The following is a 22,773-nucleotide window of genomic DNA, read 5'->3' as shown; positions in this document are numbered from 1 at the left end:
AGATCATCAGCAGCATGTTCAGCATTTTTATCAGCATTTATGTTTTTATTCGAAGCAGAGATTTGATCATAGCTATAAAACAGTGATGTGAGTGACTGTGTCCCAGTGGTCGAATGTAACTAAGTACATTTACTCCACTACTGTACTCAAGTACAAATGTTTAGGTACTTGTACTTTACTTGAGTCTTTTCTTTTCATGCCACTTTCTACTTCTACTCCACTACATCTCAGAGAGAAATATTGTATTTTTTACTCCACTAACATAATCTGACAGCTTTAGTTACTAGTTTCTTTTGGACACAAAACACATGTAATTTATAAAATATGATGTTTTATTATGAATGAAACTAGCCAACAATATAACGGCCTACAAGTCCAGCTGACATCATTAGACCATTAAACACACAACTGTTCCTTCACACTTTCTACAATGGGAGGATTTTTCTGCATTGAGTACTTTTACTTTTAATACTTTAACTACATTTTCTTTAAGTATCATTTTCAATGCAGGACTTTTACTTGTAAAAGGGTCTTTTTACAGTGTGGTATTAGTACTTTTACTTGTCTGATCTGAATACTTCCTCCACCCCTGCTGTGTCCTCACCTTGTCAGTGAGCAGGTTGTATTTGTGATAGACGTCTGTGTAAGACTCTGACTCCGGGAACAGCTCCTTTACGAGCTTAACTTCCTCGACGTTTTCACTGATGTGACTCTGGAAATAAACACACATATGCCATACATTAACAGTATAAATGTAATAAATACTGCATATGCATAGATTCTCAGAGCAGAGCTGCAGGCCATTCAACCAGCCCTGGATGTGTAAATGAGATGTTTAAACGATTGTGATTTGGCCTACTGATGTCTCATATAGAGGATGGATACCCGACCCGAGCCCGACGGGACCCGACGGGCTGGACCGAGTTCGGACAGATATTTACAAACGATGTTCAGGTTTGGGTCGGGCTCAGGTCACATCAGCGCGATAAGGCATTGAACATTTTAAATTAAAAACAGCTTATTATGTAGATGTGTTAACCTGCGCTTGTTGCCCCGTGTGAGCTGATGACCTCATCTGTTGATGTTTCTGAATGCCTTCCTACAGCTGCTTAAGAAAAGCTTTCCACACAAACAAACGTAGCCTACATGTGTCATTAGTATGAGAAAAAAATGAGATTTTAACTGTCGGGCTCGGACATAAATATCTTAATGCCTGTCGGCTCGGGTCAGGTTCGGTTGCTGCTCCGTCAGACGCGGCCCGATCCGCACTCTAGTTTCATAGCAGACAGGAAATGCATTGAAGTTGACAACAAGAAACTTTTTAGATAAAAGCGTATGGGATTTTCCTGGAAAAAAAATCTAATATGATATCTTTGTGTTAGTTACAGAGTTTATTTCTGTTTCCCCTGATTCCCAGACTTGGGAGAAAAATGTTCATAAGCCAAAATTTATTTTTTAGGTTTATTAATGTTCTCCGTGTGATTTCAATACATTTCTGTAAGAGTCAATTTCCGTTTCGTTTTTTCTTTTGTATTTATAGTCATATATTTCAGCATTCAGACAGAGCCGGAGGACGACTAACGACAAATGTTATTCTGCAATACTTCTTTCTTTGTAAATAACACGTGTGTAAATGTGTGTTCATTTCTTTTTTCAATAACCCCACAGGTCCAACACAATAAACAGTGTCCCTGTGGACGTGTTCTGGTTTTGGTTGCCACGGTGAGCTCACCTGAATGTGCAGGTTGTTATTCTTAGCGATTGCTCCCAGCTGGCCCAGCAAGGCCCCTGTGCAGGATGGAGCGAAGCGAGGCGTCACCACGGGCCTCACCAGAGGGTACTACCCAAACAACAGCAGAGGATCTTAGAATCTGAAGAAAAAACTGTTGAGTTGTTGTGTCAATTTATGCAAACAATCTTACCTTTTTGTTCAAGAGCTCTGCAATGAACCTGAGGGGAACAATAACAATGATTGTGACTCAGTTGGCGCATCCACATTTGCAAAATATGAATTTTTCAGGGCATTTCTGCCTTTATTGATAAGACAGCTCAGACATGAAAGGGAAGAGAGAGAGGGGGAAGACACGCAGGAAACTGTCACAGGTCAGACGCGAACCTCGGACCTTCTGCATTGAGGAATAAACCTCTGTGTGTGTGACAGCTCTACCAACTGAGCTAACCGGCCACACGAAAACATGACATTTTGATAGTTTTATGGACAAAGGTTTATGAGGCAACTACAGCTTCAGGATAAGGTGCACATCCTATTCTATTTCAAATGTATTTCCTATGGGAAGTATGAAATAGTTGCAAAGAAAACTCCCGCACACTGTCTAACATGCAAAAAATATATAAAGTTTAATAATAGGCAATGTTTAGGTACTAGACCATCTTCAGGCAAAGTTTTCAGGCAAAAAAACACTTTGAAGATAAAGATGTTCTAGTACCAAAATGTTGCCTATTATTTTTTGCAAGTTAGACAGTGTGCGGGGGTGTTCTTTGCAACTTGTGACCTGCTTGTCCCCCTCCGATGCACCTGTCTCACGTTTTAGTATTTTTTTGTACTATCAAATAGTAACTGAAAAGTAAAAGTAAAAGAGTCACTGTCCTCACTTAGAGAGACATATCTAACTCCATACAGATGAACTGTCACATCAACTCATTCTCATGAACGGGTTTGTATGATATCGTACGAAAACTTATGCACAACAATTCGTATGATATCTTACGAAATTACGGCGACCGGCCAGTCATGTGACAGTTACGTTTAGCGGTCTTTACGGTTCAATTCAGCCGACATTTTTTTTTTACAGTGACCCGGGTACAGAGCACCGTGACGGGACGGTCGTTTCAGTTGAGTTTAGCCGACAAAAGGTGACCGTCACGCGGCAACGACAGTATAGTTTAACCCAGTGTAGACCAAAGAGTCGTGATGAGACAAAACGTTTTAGAGCGGTGTAGGGAAAAGTTTCAGAGGGACTTAAACCAGCTGATGGCGTCGCTGTGACTCAACTGGTCGAGTCTCCAGAGGCTGGTTTTAGAACGTAAGAGACGTCTCCTGTTTCTACAGCCAATAGAGAAGTCAGCTGGTAAAGTCAGCTACAAAGTAGACAAATAAAATGATCCATAATCCATTTCTTTTTAATGGTACAAACTGTCAACTAGTCGAAATGGCAGTTAATCAGAGAAATACATTTTGTTTTGGTTTTGCCGATTCATCACTACTAGAAATGCAACTATAGCAAGCATCTCACTATCACTACATTCATATTTTAAGACGCTACAAATGATATCCAGCTACAAAAAAGCCTGAAGTTGTGTTGAAGTCGGAAGTTGGAACGTAAGTACAAAGAGCCGTTGCTATGGAGATGATACACCGTCTCGTCTGTAGAATATTAGCTGTGTGCAGTCATTGAGGAACTGGTTCAAGGAAATGTCTCTGACACATAGAAGGTTAAGCCTTTAACTATAGGTTAAGCCCTTATTTGCACTCACTTTATTGTTTGCACTTGTATTACACCCTGTACTCATGTCTTGTGTCTGTCCATCTATATATATATATATATATATATATATATATATATATATATATATATATATATATATATATATATATACACTGTATACACAGTATAATATGTATTTGTATGTATAATATGTATTTTTATGTGGCAGCCTTTTGTCCAAGACAAATCTCCCTTAAGACAACTTTTAAATCTTAAAATCTTGAAAGTGCATCCAACAACTGCAACATATCTGTTGCTGTCGCTCTCTAATACTTATTCTTTAAGATATTTACTGTAGCTTTAAGAGCTATAACTGAAAGCTGCTTTGTCTCCAACACACATTGAATAAAATCAGTGTAACTGAAGTTGTTGCCTCTGGGATCTTTCCTTACTCTTCAATACTCTGCCTGTTCTCGGCCGAATAAAGTCCCCAGCACTACACTGTTTAATGATCTATTGACAAAGTTATATAATGTCCTGATACTTTGAACAGTGTATGCAAGTAGAGGGGGAAAAGCAAAAAGGGTTTAGGGGGGTATTACCATGTTTTTTGCTGCAACTTTTTCATTTTTGTTGTGGCTCCGTTGACAAGTAAAAACGCAAAGTTCGCCTGGTCACCCTACTGGTCAGACTATAAAGCCCAGTTTAGAGCAAAGATTCAAGACAAAACAAGTTCAAACTACTTGCAATGCGCTGGTCTGCAACGATCTGAAACCTGCCAGTTCACCAATGAGACGAGACCAGACAGGTGTATCATCTGCATAGAAACGACTCTTTGTGCTTCTGTTCTAACTTCCGATGTTTCAGGCATTTTTGTAGCCGGATATGATTTGTAGCGTCTGAAAATATGAATGAGGTTAGTGATAGTGAGGAACTTGTACAGTTGCATTTCTAGTAGTGATGAAAAGTAAAAACAATGTTTTATTTCTCTGATTCACTGCTTTGTTTTAATGCTGCGACCCCTCTTCAGTCACCCATTTCTACCAGTTGACAGTTTGTAACATCGAAAATATAATGAAATATGGATTCTTTTATTTCTATAGTTTGTAGCTGACTTTACAAGCTGACTTTGCTATCTATTGGCTATTGAAACAGGTGACGTCCCTGAAGCCCAGTTCAGACCAAAGAGTCGCGACGAGACGAAACCGTTTTTGAACGTTGTAGAAAAATGTTTCAGCGGTCTGAACCGGCCCGTCTCAGCTTGACTCGGACCAGATGATGCCGTTGCTGCGACTCCGCTGGTCGAGTCTCCAGATGCTGGTTTTAGGTTACATTTACATTGCTACGTTTTGGAATCTGTGTTGTTGTGTTGCAGTCTCGGCTGGTCGAGTCTCCAGAGGCTGGTTTTAGAACGATAGGGACGTTTTCTGTTTCAACAGCCAATAGAGAAGTCAGCTGGTAAAGTCAGCTATAAACTATAGAAATAAAATGATCCATAATCCATTTTATTTCTATGTTACAAACTGTCAACTGGTCGAAATGGAAAAGAGCACCCGTGAACGCAGTATGTGGTCAAACAAACCAGAGAGTGACTGAAGAGAGCAGCGTTAGAACAAAGCCGTCAATCAGAGAAATAAAATGTGTTTTTGCTGATTCATCACTATAAATGTAACTGTAGCAAGTATCTCACTATCACTAACGTTATCCACATTCATATTTAGACGCAACAAATGATATATCCAGCTACAAAAAAGCCTAAAAAGTCTGAAATTAGAACAGAAATACAAAGAGTCGTTGCTATGGAGATGATACACCGTCTCGTCTCGTCTCATTTGTGTCAGCAAGTTTCAACTCGTCACAAATCTTTGGTCTGACTTTGTTTAAAGTGCTCATATTATGCTTTTTGGCGTTTTCCCTTTCCTTTATTGTGTTATATATCTTTTTGTGCACGTTATAGGTTTACAAAGTGAAAAAGCCCAAAGTCCACCCCAAAGGGACTTACCATCTCCAACAGAAAACACTGTTCACAAACTGCTCCAAACAGCTCTGTTGTAGTCCAGCCTTTACTTCAGAGACAAACGTGGTCACTTTGGAACACACGTTATAATGCTCGCCTAGCTGCTAGAGTGGCACGCCCTCATACTCTGATTCTGACTGGCTAGTAGTCCTTACCGAGGTACTGTCAGGACACGCCCTCATACTCTGCTTCTGACTGGCTAGTAGTCCTTACCTAGGTACTGTCAGGACACGCCCTCATACTCTGCTTCTGACTGGCTAGTAGTCCTTACCTAGGTACTGTCAGGACACGCCCTCATACTCTGCTTCTGACTGGCTAGTAGTCCTTAGGTACTGTCAGGGCACGCCCTCATACTCTGCTTCTGACTGGCTAGTAGTCCTTACCTAGGTACTGTCAGGGCACGCCCTCATACTCTGCTTCTGACTGGCTAGTAGTCCTTACCTAGGTACTGTCAGGGCACGCCCTCATACTCTGCTTCTGACTGCCTAGTAGTCCTTACCTAGGTACTGTCAGGGCACGCCCTCATGCTCTGCTTCTGACTGCCTAGTAGTCCTTACCTAGCTACTGCTCATGTGTGACTTCCAACAAAGATTGAACAGAAGTGAGAGGTCTCACTCTGCAGCTAAAACAGAGACCTGAACACAGGGTGAAAAGAGGAGCTGCATCAATGTGCAGTACAACATAAATATGGTGTTTTTTTGAAAATTAAACCATGTAAACCTATTCTGATATAACCTCTAAATACAATTAAGAACCTGTAAATGAGCATAATATGAGCACTTTAAAATACCTTTGATTTTAATATCAAGTCTAAACATTCCGAAAGGTTTCCCTGCTGTATTATTAAACAGTTGATACCCACCGACAGGTTTCCTCTTGAGACTCCTGATTGGTCTCTTTGTAATGTTTCACAGAGTTGTTCCTGTCCATACACACCTTCCCCACCAAGGCTCGCTGACCAAAGTCATCTGCAAGAAAAACAAGCTGATGATGAGTGCCAGGAATATTAATAAACGTTTATTTATTAATCTTAAAAAGCGCTGCATGTACTTTGCTTATGTAGTAGTAGTAGTAGTAGTAGATAACGTTATTGTCCCCGTGGGGCAGTTGGGTTTGCGGCATAGTCGCAAGGCACTTCATGACAGGACATCAGACATATGATACAAACAAATAGACCCTACATCAGACACCGACAAACATAACATGTATGTGTATTGTATTTGACTGATTTAAGGCTTTTATGGCTTGTGCTACAAAAAGAGAATTTGGATCGGTTCTTGGTCAGAAGGGGTTGGCAGAAACGACGCCTAGACGGCAGTTTAAAATGAGATGCCAGGGGGTGTGTGCAGTCACACACAATGTTATTGGCCTTTCTCACCAGTCTGTCTTTGTAATTGTGTTCAATGCTCGGTAGTGTTATCCCAAGTTACTTACTGGCAGTTGTAAGTCGTAGTTGTAGTTGTTATGTATGACATTGTGTCAGAAAACTACGTTTTCCCCCCTAAATGTTTTACTATTACCTTATTTTATACTCAGGTGTTTTATGTTTTTATGATCCCTCTGATTTTTGTATTTTATTTCATTGTTGTTATTGTTTTGTTTTTTGTTCTTGCTTTTATTCTGCTGTTTTTTTGAGAGGGAGTTAGATTTTTAAGTGGCATGTGGTACGCGTCAGCGGCATGTACTTCCGGTACTTCCGTATGCCAATTGCGATTGCGTGTGAATTGACGCCATAGCGAGTAGTATGAAATGGCGAAAATCCGTTTAGATACATTGGTTGGGGTGGAGGATGGGTAAAACACATAACTTTCACCCAGGAGACCGGGGATTGGGTCCCGCATGTAACTTTGTGTCCCGCGATTGATATTTCCTTTTCACGTTTGTTGTTTTCCTAATCCTAACCCTGTTTTTCTTTTCCTAAACCCTAACCTAACCTTCAGGAAACAACAACAAACTTCGAGCTACCAAGCTACACGCTGAAAATGTCAAGTTTTGGAGAAAATTTGGATGGTGCAACAAGTCAGGCCTGCTTGGTTCTTTCAGGGAATGATTGTAAAGATTTACAAAGAATATGTTTACGGCATTTCATCTCTAACTGGGACGTTTTGGGAGTGGAGGAGATACACTGGTAAGAGCTAATGAGGTGTAACCATGTATCAGCTAATTTAAATAGCACACGTTACTTCAGTTAATATTGTATGGGGCGTTTTCTTTTGCGGGAGGGGAGCAAATGTTCCACCAAAACAAGTTCCTTCCTGAGACTATTTAGCAGAGCCACCGTTGCTGCGTCCGGAGCTTAGCACCGCACAAGATGATTGTGATTGGTTTAAAGAAATGCAAACAACCCAGAGCGTTTTTTCTCCTATCCCAGAATGCATCTGTGGTGGAGCCAGACTTTACTCCACAGCGCTGTGGAGATAAAGGTCTGGCAATGTGAGACTAAAGATAGTGTACATAATCATCAGTTCACTCAGGGTCTGTGAGAGAGCTTTGTGCTACTGGGACCGAACATTTCCAGTCAAATCAGGCAAGAAATGTGCATATATATCAGATTTCCCTGGAGCCTTGAACTTAACAAGATTCTTGCCTGAGAAAATATCATGCATTGCTTTTTGTATGCATATATATATATATATATATATATATATATATATGCATATATATATATATATATATATATATATATATATATATTTATATTTATTTAGCTGTCAAAATTACAAAAATAAAGCAGATTAATCCATTCCATATTGAGGTTTGACCCGGAGCCGTTCTAGCCACCATTGGACTGTAAAATGAAGGAGGGAGACGAGAATGTTCTGCCTGGATCATTAACTGGAACATTTCCTTATAAAAATCTTCTTCCTGCCAACCCTGGCTACCGAAATCTGGTGCCACTGATATGTCTGCTCTTCTCTCTGATGCTCTGAAACACAAACACCGCTGCACATGACGCTAGTTAACACTATACTCGACAGCAGCTAACGTTAGCCTACCGCTAGCTAGTTAACACTATGCTCGACAGCAGCTAACGTTAGCCTACCGCTAGCTAGTTAACACTATGCTCGACAGCAGCTAACGTTAGCCTACCGCTAGCTAGTTAACACTATGCTCGACAGCAGCTAACGTTAGCCTACCGCTAGCTAGTTAACACTATACTCGACAGCAGCTAACGTTAGCCTACCGTTAGCTAGTTAACACTATACTCGACAGGAGCTAACGTTAGCCTACCGTTAGCTAGTTAACACTATACTCGACAGGAGCTAACGTTAGCCTACCGCTAGCTAGTTAACACTATACTCGACAGCAGCTAACGTTAGCCTACCGCTAGCTAGTAGCTGGATTAAACACGGTTAAAATGCTGACAGCTAACGCTAAACGGTGTAAAGTGTGACTGTGTTTTACTGTAGAGGATTCAACACCGGGATGTAACAATCTGCAGCTGCCGTCGGAGAAACAACACAGACGGTGCGTTCAATGAAACTGGTAAACTACAGCCTCGTGGTGCATTTGAAGTTATTGTAAATGTCCTTTTCCCATCTGATGGTTCAACAGCAATTTACTACTGAAATTAGTTATTGTTATACATTATTATTAAACATTTAATTTTGACCATATGGCCTTAGCAATAAACAAGCCATTCTTTAATGTCACCAACTGTTGTTTAGTACCCTGTTTTTTTCTTTTCTTTTTTTACTTTCTTAAAAAGTATCGGTTCAGGCACCGTTAATTATGTATGCAATTAATTTTGATTTTTTTGTTTTTTTTAAACAGTTTTTATTGAGTTTTACATCATAACAGCAACAGACAACTTAAAAAACCCTTGTGTTGTCTTCCCTTTTAGTTTTTCTGGGTCAAACTTTCAAAAGAAAACTTTTTTTCAACATTTTGGCCTCCTTGCCAACGTTTTTGTCACTTTTTTCCAAGTTACTTGTCACTTTTTCCAATGTTTTTGTCGATGTTTTTGTCATTTTTTCCGACATTTTTGTCACGTTCTTCAACATTCTTTCATACATTTTTCTTCACATGCTATAAAATGGGGGGGGTTGTAGGGACCTCAATCAGTCACACTGGTACATGGTAGGCTGTTAAAGTTATTCAGGAAGGCTTGCCGTGTCGTGTAGTATTTAGCCATAGAGCCCTGACTACGATATCTTAATCTGTACCTAAAGTTAAAGGTGCCTCTACTTCTCTGATCCAACAGGCATATGAGGGCAGTTTTCACTAACTGTGGGGGGAAAACATATTTTGGTGTGGCATTGATGGCTGGAAGTAGTTTTAATTTAGCAAAACCTTTTTTTAGGTTTTAGGTTTTTTCCTAGGCTTGATCGTTTTGTGCACACAAAAGCTTCTGGTAAAATAGAGGAAATTATTTTTACACTTGCCATCTTGCTTCATATTTCAATATGGTTCTCGATTCCCATCTCTAGCCAGCCTGCCCCGTCTCTCTGTCATAATTGTGATTTTCTGTTTCCTGTTTTATTTTGTAGTCTTCTGTGTCTTGTCTCCCTTGTCTTGTCTACTTTACTTCCTGTCTTTAGTTTCCCGCCCTTGTGATTGTCTTATTTGTTTCACCTGTTGTATCACCTGTCCCTTGTTAGTCCTCGTTACCTCTTGTATTTAGTCTCTGTGTCTCCCTTGTCTTTTGTCGGATCATTTTATTCTGTTTTCTGTTGGCTGTGCGCTGTCGTGGGTTCTGTTTTTGTGTACTGTGCTGATCTTTCCTGTTGTGGATTCTGTTTGTTCCTGCCTGGCTACCTTCCTGAGGACTTTGTGTAAGACTGTATTTGGGTCCAAGCCTTTCCTGACAAACCGTGACACTCTCTTCTTGTCTCACCAAATATGCACTGAGCCAGCAATGGTTTCAGTTCATTTTGGTTAACAAACCAACAGAAACTAAACCAAACTACTTCAGGGATGAAGTTTATTTATTGTCCATCACGGTTGAAAGTTGTTCCTTGCTATCATCTGCAACCACCCACACTCATGGATCCTTCCATCTATAAAGAATGAGCTGAGGGACCAGGAAGGAAGCAAATGCAAGGGAGTTACGGCGTTTTTCGAGCCTCCGCAGATGGGCGCGCGCTCCACCAGGTGAGCTACCCAGGCGCCCTGAAATTACATTGTTAGTGTGAACTGCTGCTTGTGGTGCCACGTACAGGACTCTTATCCAGCATATAAAGCCACGGCTAAAGCCAAACTGGCTGAGAGCTGTAAATAAATAATCAAATTCAATGCGGTCGCAAGCTTTATGCGCGTCCAGAGAAATAAGGACTTCTACAGTAGGGCCAGGTTTAGACTAGACTAGACTATATAGGTGCCTGAGGTTGCCAAAGGATTGCCTACCCTTCATGAACCTTGCCTGGTCGAGATGAATGACTTCAGGCGCAGAGATAGAGCTTTATTAGTTTTATCACAACAGACCAGACTCCAAGGCCTGTATGAGTCACATTTTGTCAGGTCCTTTTTAATGAGAACTGATATAACTGCTTGGGACAATGTGGGGGGGGGTAAAGGCCATCTACGAGAGGCTTCTGCATACACCTCGCGCAGTACTGGTGCATATATATATATATATAATTTATTTATATTTTAATCTTTACACTTGCAAAACATGTATAAGCAAATAAATTCAACACACACAAGAAGGAAATAAGTATACATGTTAAATGTGTTGGAAACATGCACGCACACACACACACACACACATGCTTACTCTGAAGTTTACTACAAAATGTATGAGCTGCTCAGAACAGGACAAAGGTTGTTAAGGGTTCAAAGACCAGAGTGACTGTGTAAAGCTGCCGAAGCCAGCGTTCAATCCAGTATGGCTGTATTATCACACATTTATGTGTGTGTGTGTGTGTGTTCAGTATTACATAACATGACACCATGATGATAAGGACAATTAGGCATAAAGGTGAACAAAACAAGTGTTTCTAATTTTGAGACAACTGAGGGAAACAGAACTCTTCTGAATGAAAGTTATAAATTACAATTACTGGGCTTAATCTGACGTATTCTTCACTACAGTCAAACAATATGCCCTGCTTATAAGAGCGACTATACAGCTTGAATATGTCAGACAACAAACTGACTACATTAAAAATAAGGCCAATGCTTAAATTAAAACAAGATTTAGGTCACTGTGTGTGTGTGTGTGTGTGTGTGTGTGTGTGTGTGTGCGCGCAGCAGCACATCTTACTTGCAATCTGGCCCAACAGGAGAGAGGCATCTGTGTGTATGGTAGCAAAGTAACATGCAGTGGTTGTTCCGTTTCTCAGGGTCCTTTGCTGCAGAGAGAGTGATCATATAACAGGATAAACACAACATACAAACACTCTTTTCTATACGTTGTTAAGCCATTGATCTGTTCACACCCTTCTCAAATCACAGACTGTGTGACAAAAGAGGGAAAGTCAATGAATATCTCTGATTTTTGCAACTGGTAAATTACATTACATCAACAAAGTCATAAATGTAAGACAAAAGTATCTCACTCTGGCTCCATTTCAGGGCTCAAAAGTATCAAAAGTGACGCTGAAATTGTATTTAATCTTAAATAAAAAAAGAAAATAAGAAGACGTAGTGAGTGGAACAAAAGGCAACAATTCAACAAGGTGTGGCAGGACATATATGAAGCCTTGTAAACTTAATGGCTAAGAAATAAGGACTAGGTATGGTGATTGAGAGCTGGAAACCAAGTGTGTGTGTGTGTGTGTGTGTGTGTGTGTGTGTGTGTGTGTGTGTGTGGGTGGTTGGGTTTGTGTGTCAAACTGTGTGTTGGTGTGTGTTTGGGTTTGTGTGTCAAAAATGTGAAAGCTATATGTGGATGAGTGGGAATGAATGGTACAGTCATATAATATTGGGACATCGACACAATTCTAATCTTTTTGGCTCTATACACCACCACAATGGAGCTGAAATGAAACGAACAAGATGTGCTTTAACTGCAGACTTTCAGCTTTAATTTGAGGGTATTTACATCCAAATCAGGTGAACGGTGTAGGAATTACAACAGTTTGTATATGTGCCTCCCACTTTCTAAGGGACCAAAAGTAATGGGACAATTGGCTGCTCAGCTGTTCCATGGCCAGGTATGTGTTATTCCCTCATTATCTCATTTACAAGGAGCAGATAAAAGGTCCAGAGTTCATTTCAAGTGTGCTATTTGCATTTGGAATCTGTTGCTGTCAACTCTCAATATGAGATCCAAAGAGCTGTCACTATCAGTAAAGCAAGCCATCATTAGGCTGAAAAATCTAAACAAACCCATCAGAGAGATAGCAAAAACATTAGGTGTGGCCAAATCAGCTGTTTGGAACATTCTTAAAAAGAAAGAACGCACCGGTGAGCTCAGCAACACCAAAAGACCCGGAAGACCACGGAAAACAACTGTGGTGGATGACCGAAGAATACTCTCCCTGGTGAAGAAAACACCCTTCACAACAGTTGGCCAGATCAAGAACACTCTCCAGGAGGTAGGTGTATGTGTGTCAAAGTCAACAATCAAGAGAAGACTTCACCAGAGTGAATACAGAGGGTTCACTACAAGATGTAAACCATTGGTGAGCCTCAAAAACAGGAAGGCCAGATTAGAGTTTGCCAAACAACATCTAAAAAAGCCTTCACATTTCTGGAACAACATCCTGTGGACAGATGAGACAAAGATCAACTTGTACCAGAGTGATGGGAAGAGAAGAGTATGGAGAAGGAAAGGAACTGCTCATGATCCAAAGCATACCACCTTATCAGTGAAGTATGGTGGTGGTAGTGTCATGGCGTGGGCATGTATGGCTGCCAATGGAACTGGTTCTCTTGTATTTATTGATGATGTGACTGCTGACAAAAGCAGCAGGATGAATTCTGAATTGTTTCGGGCAATATTATCTGCTGATATTCAGCCAAATGCTTCAGAACTCATTGGACGGCGCTTCACAGTGCAGATGGACAATGACCCGAAGCATACTGCGAAAGCAACCAAAGAGTTTTTAAGGGAAAGAAGTGGAATGTTATGCAATGGCCAAGTCAATCACCTGACCTGAATCCGATTGAGCATGCATTTCACTTGCTGAAGACAAAACTGAAGGGAAAATGCCCCAAGAACAAGCAGGAACTGAAGACAGTTGCAGTAGAGGCCTGGCAGAGCATCACCAGGGATGAAACCCAGCGTCTGGTGATGTCTATGCGTTCCAGACTTCAGGCTGTAATTGAATGCAAAGGATTTGCAACCAAGTATTAAAAAGTGAAAGTTTGATTTATGATTGTTAATCTGTCCCATTACTTTTGGTCCCTTAGAAAGTGGGAGGCACATATACAAACTGTTGTAATTCCTACACCGTTCACCTGATTTGGATGTAAATACCCTCAAATTAAAGCTGAAAGTCTGCAGTTAAAGCACATCTTGTTTGTTTCATTTCAACTCCATTGTGGTGGTGTATAGAGCCAAAAAGATTAGAATTGTGTCGATGTCCCAATATTTATGGACCTGACTGTATATGTGGATGAGTGGAAGCATGGAGAGTGTATGGTTGGGGAGGTGTGTATGTAAAAGTATGAGTATGAGCATATATGAGTGTGGTTTAAAATCCTGTGGAGTAGAGGAATACTGTTACTAGCATTCATGTTTTTGTATCTCAACCGGTTGTAATCTTTACACATTTATATCCATTTTTCAGATTTAGGTTCAAGTTGAACTGTGAGAAGGCCCGAGGGCGGAAATGTCATCAAAATAAAATAAGTAGAGAAATGCATAACGAGTCAGAGTGTGCAACACATTTTTCTTTCTTTTTTCTTCTTTCTCCGTCCACACGAGTTTTAGCTCCGGTAGCAGAACTAATCTGGGTAACAGAGAGGCTGTTTGTGTCACTACGCACGTGTTGTTACCCAGCTCTATTTTTAACGTACTAATCATTTTCTGTAACACTTTCATTGAAGGTATCTACAGAAGAGTGACATGACAGTGTCATGAACACATGACTCATGAACTCTAACTCTAACCCAAATCTAACCCTAACCAGTGACGGACTGGGATCAAAAAACGGCCCTGGCATTTCCAACACACCAGCCCTATTTTTGTCAGTAACCTAGCCTGGAAATTGGTAACTCTGCCTTCCGAGTGTATCTTTCCACGCACTTTGCTGCAATACAATCTTGAATATTTGTGGCCGCATGCATAAAATAACTTTTATTAATTAATTAACCAAAGACAAATTATCAGTAGTGGCCCATAGGGGTCCATAGGGGGGCGGCCCTTCTGGCATTTGCCCAAATTCCAGATGGCCAGTCCGTCACTGACCCTAACCCTAACTCTAACCCTAACTTGTCATGACAAAAACCGAATGATACTTCCTAAAAGAAGCGTTATGTCATAAACGTTTATGACTTGTTTATAATGTTTATGACACGTTCATGACAGTGTCATGTCACTCTTATGTAGATACCTTCAAGTAAAGTGTTACCCAATTTTCAATATGAAATATCCATCTTAATAAAGGCTTTTTAACTTTTTGCAAGCAAGAAGAGTGCCTTGGACCTTTCTTCTTTTTCCTTTTAAGAAGTATCAACAAATATGGACTTTCACTGTTTTCAGGAATTTGCTGCTAAATCTACAAACATCAAAGCTGTTATACCTGCAGTGTGTCACAAAGCTAGGGTTGGGTATCGTTTTTTTCTGATACTGGTGCTAAAACGATACTTTTAAAACATAGGGTATTTTACAATAACTTTGAATGCACCACAAAGCTTACTAGTTTCAAGTGAACGCACCGTCTGTGTTGTTTTTCCGACAAAGGCAGCTGCACACTGCTTAACGTCCCGCTGTTGGAATCCTCTACAGTGAAATACAATCACACTTTACACCGTTTAGCTGTCAGCATTTTAACCGTGTTTAATCCAGCTGCTAGCTAACGGTAGGCTAACGTTACCTGCTTAAGTGAAGTGTTAACTAGCGTCACGTGCAGCGATGCTTCTGTTGCGTCTAACGTCTGTTTCAGAGCATCAGAGAGCGGCGCAGAAGGCATTTAATTGGCACCGAAATGAGGCACCGCAATCCGCGTTGCTATTCGGTCCGGTAGATACCGGTCGTTTAGGCACCGGTGCCATATTAGCACCAGGTTTTGGTACCCAAGCCTACACAAAGCTCAGTTTTTATCTTCTCCCTGTACAATTTTGTTTTTTAGCTGAGATATGAAAGGGGAGAGAAATAAACCTCTACGTGTGTGCGCCTACTCTACCAATAAGTGAGCTAACCCGGCCACACTGTACACATTTTAACGGCCATTTATTTTCACGATGCCAGAACAACTCACCACTACTTGAGTGTAGACACAGTGGGCGAACTCCAAGTCCTTGAAGCGAGACTCCACAGGGAAGGTGTAGGTGTTGAGCCACTGCAGTAGGGGCATGTCCAGCGCTGTGCCGGCGAAGCTGTACTGGGGCGCGTGGATGTGTGTGTCCACCAGTCCCGGCATAAAGAACTCACTGCAGCGCAGAAAGGAACGAGAATGGTTTAAACATAGACATCGTTTTTACGGAGAGGAGCAAGAAGGGATTTAATATGTTGCAAAATGTACAACTGCAAAGATGAGTCGATTAATTGTCAACTATTAAATTAATCGCCGGCTATTTTGACAATCGATTAATCGGTTTGAGTCATTTTTTTTTTTTATTATGCTAATTGTGCTAATCCCATGCTAGTCCTGAAGGGCTTTTGACCATTTCTATCAATTCATGAGAGGTAAAAAGTGGATAAATGTAGCACCAAATCCGTAGTCGTGTTTCCATCAATGTATTTTTATGCGCATTTTGAAGTATCGTATTAGAAAATGTTGATGGAAATGGCAAAATTTGGGGAAAAAAGTCCTCAAATTCACCAAAAAAAAGTTTTTACGCTCGCTTGAGGAGGTTTTTGCCTTTTTTGAAAAATAGTTAATGCTCAAAATGGGAGATGGAAACAGCTTTGCCGAATAAGTTGTGTCGTAGCGAACATGTAACACACATGACTATAGTCTCGGTATCCATCGGATGGGGGAAGGATCGGGATACGGGTCCCATCCAGTGCGGCGTACACGGGCCTCAGCCAGTTGGTTCAACAGCTTGAATGTTATGGCCCTGCGTATACACTACGGTAAACGGTTGTCTCGCTGACAACAAAGGTCTTTGCCACAACCCCGTATTCTGCACAGGTGGCCAACTTGTCCAATGCTACCTCTCTCCATTTAGCCAAAGAACTTCACTTCTGCGTAACGTCAACTTGTGACGAAATTACACTTTGCGTGGTCTAGTTTATTCGCTCTAAACCAGTTGATGGAAACGCTTCTAGTTTCCCAATTTCTTTTTATCTTTATTTTTTGCAACATTTTAAAAGTTTGCTTAAAATTAGCTTGACAATTACACTGAAACATGGCTACTGTAACTGATGGTATCAACCTAATAATAGCTGCAAAACGTATGAGACATAATTAGAGCCGCAAAGATTAATCAGTTAGCTGTCAACAACGTTTTTATTGATTTCATTGCCTGCCCCCCCCCACCGCCGCCTGCTGTACTCTAACAGCTAAAAAACAAAAAGCTAATTATATGACCGTATCACACGTACAGAACAATGTCATCTCCAGCAAAGCCATGATACGCACAAATACAAAAACAAAACAAGAATTGCACCTTTGCTGTCACCCTCCCAGACATGCCTCATTCCTGTCCCCTTCTGGGGTTCACCACTGATTGAATTTTAGGTATCCTGTGCCGCACTTACCCTCTGTAGAAGCTCCCTATGTCTTAGTTGTCAACTATTAAATTAATTACAAATTCTCTGTTTCCAGCTTGTTAGATGTGAATATGTTTCTTCTCTCCTCTGTGACAGTAAACTGAATATCTTTGAGTTGTGGACAAAACAAGACATTTGAGGACGTCATCTTGGGCTTTTAAGGAACACTGATTGACAGATGAATCAACAAGGAAAATAATCGGTTTAATTGCAGCCCTAATAAAATCCTATACATTGAGTAATTCCTTTTATATATTCTACTTACTGTTGTGCCAGTTGAGTGACTTCAGACGGACTGAATCCAAAGATCTGAGACAGTCTGTTTAGCTCTGCTCCTTTCTCGATGAAAGCAATCTGATGGCAGAATGGAAATCAGCGAAAAGTTGGTGATTACAAAAAGTGTTTGCACGTAACAGAGGATAAGCTGTGAGAGATGAAAACACCCTTCATGTTTAGTGTACAGTGTATGATTTCCACAATGTCCGCATATTGTATTTCCTTATCGATAACAACTACATGCAACAATTACATGCAAGATGTCCTATGGATTTTAATCCCACATGGGCACACAGGGGCGGAGAAACTGTCCTCCCCCGAAAAACACTCACATAAGTTGTTTCTTTAAGCAGTAATTACGACTCATATTCAAGTTAATAGTGTCAGTGCACTCTAGTGGCCGTAGTAGTTATGATGGGAGCAAAGCAGGAAGTAAGGTGACGAAGTGTAATGGCGTTTTTCCATCACACCGTACCTGCGCGACTCGCCTCGACTCTACTCGCCTTTTTTGGTTTTCCATTATGATAAAAAAAGTCCCAGGGACACACTCAGACACACACACACACACACACACACACACACACACACACACACACACACACACACACAGTGTCTTGCTCAGGGACACACTGATTGATGTATCCCAGATCTCCCACACCAAAGGCATGTGTCATATCCACTGCGCCATCACCACCCAATCCCACACCTTCCACGTTCTGTGTGTGTGTGTGTGTGTGTGTGTGTGTGTGTGTGTGTGTGTGTGTGTGTGTGTGTCTTCTGGCAAACTAGCCTGGTCCTACCAGACTCTTGTACATTTCATTTGTACAGAGTGTGTGTGTGTGTGTGTGTGTGTGTGTGTGTGTGTCTTCTGGCAAACTAGCCTGGTCCTACCAGACTCTTGTACATTTCATTTGTACAGAGTGTGTGTGTGTGTGTGTGTGTGTGTGTGTGTGTGTGTGTGTGCGTGTCAAGATGGTGGCAGGTTGCAGGTGGAACATGGCTGGACCGGAGTGCACACCTGTATGATTTTCCAACAGCAACACCCGTTGTAACTGCCAGCGTTAATGCAGGGAAGTGTATTTAGATATGGCTGACTTTCGGCTACTACTTTTGACAATGTGCCTTATAACAACAGTAAAGAGCGCGTTTAAAGACAGTGGTCAGGTTTGGACATCAAACATACATAATTTGCTGCCTTTTATGAAAGACGCAGTGGAGGAAACAGATGGTATAAAGCAAAGTCTGAAAAACCCCCTGCCTTTTCATTAATGCAGAAAACTATCCAACTATGAACGCCACGAAACATATCCTTATCTGGGCCATAAATTTAGTGTCAGCGGCGATTGGGAGGAACAGATCACAGAGCTGTGTCACGAGTACATCCAAAGACTTGGACTGATTGATTCTGCCTCCCTCCCCATAATATTCATCCATGACATCCTAATATTCATGATTAAAGCAAGATTACAGTGTCTCCCAACCAGGTACAATCTGGCAACATGGCACCCATCAAAGTACAAATCCTACCGCATACCTACCCTACCAACAGTTGCACACATACTAAACGGATGCTACAATTATAAAGGTTGTCTTTTTGATCTGGTTGCAAAGGACTTGCAAAAGATAAACTGTGGACATGATAGCAAGATTTATAAGCACTGTACAGTTCAACTGGTTCCATCATAACACATCTGACAGTGACTACTTCAAAAACATTCCAAACACTCCTGACATTGTAATTGTAAATGAGGCTATGAAATCTGTATGTATCTTTGAGGTAGGCTGCTGTTTTGATCTGTATATGGACACTTGCTACTATTCCAAATTATTGAAATATCAACCACTGGTAGATCTCATTCACCAACTTAGATACAACTGTAAACTAATAACTCTGGTATTTGGAAGTTTAGGCCATGTCCATAAGAATGTGGTCAGGGGGGGAGACAGCTAGGGGGGCTGCAAAAAAGGAGGCAAAAAGACTTTTCAGCCATCATAGGGAGCTTGCAAATATGGAGACAGAGATGCTTTGTTTATCCTTAATGTGTTGAGTATTATAAATGGAAAGACCTGTAAAAGTATATGAGCCATGTAGACCTGTCACCTTGTCAATGACTCTTCCCAGAGTATTTGGATCTTGTTTTTTTCTTGCGATGCCTTTCAGATCCAAATAAAAGCATTTAAATGTGTCTTCTGGCAAACTAGCCTGGTCCTACCAGACTCTGGTACATTAGCCTGGTCCTACCAGACTCTGGTCCATTAGCCTGGTCCTACCAGACTCTGGTACATTAGCCTGGTCCTACCAGACTCTGGTACACTAGCCTGGTCCTACCAGACTCTGGTACACTAGCCTGGTCCTACCAGACTCTGGTACATTAGCCTGGTCCTACCAGACTCTGGAACACTAGCCTGGTCCTACCAGACTCTGGAACACTAGCCTGGTCCTACCAGACTCTGGTACACTAGCCTGGTCCTACCAGACTCTGGTACATTAGCCTGGTCCTACCAGACTCTGGTACACTAGCCTGGTCCTACCAGACTCTGGTACATTAGCCTGGTCCTACCAGACTCTGGAACACTAGCCTGGTCCTACCAGACTCTGGTCCATTAGCCTGGTCCTACCACACTCTGGTACACTAGCCTGGTCCTACCAGACTCTGGTCCATTAGCCTGGTCCTACCAGACTCTGGTACACTAGCCTGGTCCTACCGGACTCTGATACATTTCATTTGTACAGAGAGTCTGGCCCCTCTCCATTGACAAGTGTTAACTTCCTTGAAGGTGGGTGCTCTGTTGAAGTTTAAAACTATTGGATCTGCCCAGAGCCACTCTGGTAGCCTGGCTCCGCCCTCCTACGTCCTGTCTGGTAGGACCAGGCTAACAAGAGGGGAGACGACAACAACTATCGGCTTAGCATCGCTAGCGTTAGCCTTAGCCAACTCCTTCATCACTAACGGAGCAAGCTGCAAAATCAAACTGTTCCCGCGGGGATTCCCAAACCCCGTGGGGAGGAGGGCCACAACATCATGGCCACCAACAAAACTCAGCAAAGATTATTCTTGCTCGGGCTTTAACTTCTGGATATTCAGCAGAGTTGCCCCAATGGACCGCATCTTTCTCCGCCGCCATTACGGAACTACAACTCAAACCAGGGCACAACCTCAACATCATCATTCGCAGCCACTCCCTCTGTTCGCTGATTGGACCGCCAAATAGTTGGTCTGAGAAAACCCAAGACTATACCGCAAATGAACACACACATAAATCTGCAATGGAAAATAGAGGACGGGGCACTGTGGTCAAGTTGAGTCGAGCCGAGCTGGTACTAGCAGTGGGTAAGCGCCATAAGAGCGCCACATTTCTGTATAACAAGGTTGGTTGGGGGGGGGGGGCAAACGAAACACTTTCACCCAGGAGACTGCGACTGTTTCACAAGGATAACAACGTGTTTATCAGCTAATGGGGATCCTTTTTAATAAACAATAAACGATATAAAGGGTCGTATTTCCTGCCACCATTAGGGGCGCTGATTAATGACACGTATTAGAGGGTAGGAATAAACTACCCATATCGTCGTACTGGACTGGACTGGTTGCCTGTTTTATAACTAATTGTTCTCCAACTGTCTTCATCGTTCTGAAACCAGAACACAACAAATGTTGGGGATGACTCATTCTCACTCCCGACACCTAAAGAGAGGCAAAACGCTGTCTGATGTTTCTATTTTTAAGTTATATAACGTAGGTAGGGTAGGAATTTGGAGTAAACTATAGGCTATAGGGCCCCAAAGGCCCCTCCCCTCACTCCGCCCCTGTGCGCACATATTATAGGCTACATACTGTGAACTTTTGCACACCCACTGATCCATATCTTCTTCCTTCTTTCTTTCTAAAACAGTTGTACATCTTAGTTTTTTTTGTTATAGTGTATTTTACATTCTGTTTATTCTACTATCTACTTCGCCTTATTATTTATTCCCTTTTTAGTATTGTTTGCAGCAAATACACCAAGGCAAAATCTTTGTAGGTAAACTTCCTTTGGTAATCTGATTCTGCTTCTGATTGAAGAGGCTACTTCAGACTGTCATTAAGGTTGTTGTGTCTGAGAGCTCAGAGTGGGCCAAATTGTGAAAGTTGCTCAGCAACAGCTAGCTCACTGCAGAAGACAGTTCAGAGATTGTGTAACAGATTTCCGTCGTATTTTTTAGCCAAACTGTGCCAAATGTTGCTTCCTAATTTGCGCAAGGGTTAGTAGTAAAGCTATAGAGCTATAGATATTAATCAAATTACCATTAACAGCCAAATATGTTATTTGTTTTTAAAACCATAAATAGTATTTTTTTTTCTTCTAAATTTCGACTAAAAGCTGTTTTAGATGTTGGGACAAACCTTTCCGTCTGTATCCACTCCCAGGAGTGTATCTTCCAGGATCTGTAGCGCGGTTTGCTGCGTCGAATGGATAAATGTTCCCCTGTAGACGTGAGAAATGTCGGCGTTGGGTCTGTTAGAGTTTGCCATCCTGTCAACAGATGAGTTCGGAGTCGAGCAGTGTAAATACCTGCAGCAGCAGCACCACTGGGGTTTTGTCTTTGGAGAGTTTGGATCAGCAGAACACCTGACTGCAGAGACAATCTGCAGCCAATGAGAAGACAGAGTGTGTGTGTGTGTGTGTGTGTGTGTGTGTGTGTGTGTGTGTGTGTGTGTGTGTGTGTGTGTGTGTGTGTGTGTGTGTGTGTCCTTTATGATGTAGTCAGAGCCGTCTCAAATGTGTCATCCCTTTGTATAAAAATTATATACTATATTATTATATTTTTTCATGCTTTATGTCAGTGTGTGTGTGTGTGTGTGTGTGTGTGTGTGTGTGTGTGTGTGTGTGTGTGTGTGTGTGTGTGACCCTCTTCAATTTGAACAAATTGTTCTACACACATATTTCACATAAAGTACAAAGTCATACGGCGTGTAAATAGCCTGGAGCGAGTAGCCTACAGAAGCAAAGCACACACATACCAAACTTTCAAACTTGTACATAGGCGTATATTTCGTAGTGTGTGTGTGTGTGTGTGTGTGTGTGTGCACTTTTCACACACACACACACACACACACACACACACACACACACACACACACACACACACACCTCAAAGCATGTGTGCAGTGTTAGTGTATGGAAGATGATTAGGGCCAATGTGAAAAATGTGTTTGAGTTCTGACTTTATACTCAGAAATCAAACACATTTTTTACGTCTTCCGTTCTCTGATGTCAGCTTGTTA

At 41.5% G+C, this 22,773-nt stretch overlaps 1 protein-coding gene across 1 annotated transcript in view; it reads right to left on the bottom strand.

The window, feature by feature from the left end:
- gda (guanine deaminase) overlaps positions 1–22,083 on the bottom strand; it is a 31,460-nt gene extending 9,377 nt beyond the window's left edge. The window contains exons 1-8 of the mRNA XM_078251630.1: positions 21,892–22,083; positions 17,496–17,584; positions 15,774–15,945; positions 11,669–11,756; positions 6,326–6,431; positions 1,923–1,950; positions 1,733–1,840; positions 605–712 (exon numbers count right to left, since the gene is read on the bottom strand). Coding sequence (XP_078107756.1) covers positions 605–712; positions 1,733–1,840; positions 1,923–1,950; positions 6,326–6,431; positions 11,669–11,756; positions 15,774–15,945; positions 17,496–17,584; positions 21,892–22,020 — 828 coding nt within the window. The 5' untranslated portion in view covers positions 22,021–22,083. The remainder of the gene's footprint in view (positions 1–604; positions 713–1,732; positions 1,841–1,922; positions 1,951–6,325; positions 6,432–11,668; positions 11,757–15,773; positions 15,946–17,495; positions 17,585–21,891) is intronic.
- Between the last annotated feature and the right edge of the window lie 690 nt (positions 22,084–22,773).

Source organism: Sander vitreus, chromosome 5 (assembly GCF_031162955.1).
Source record: "Sander vitreus isolate 19-12246 chromosome 5, sanVit1, whole genome shotgun sequence".
Lineage (NCBI taxonomy): Eukaryota > Metazoa > Chordata > Actinopteri > Perciformes > Percidae > Sander > Sander vitreus.
Note: the sequence above shows the minus strand (reverse complement) of the source record. Positions and strands in the feature narration are given on the sequence as shown.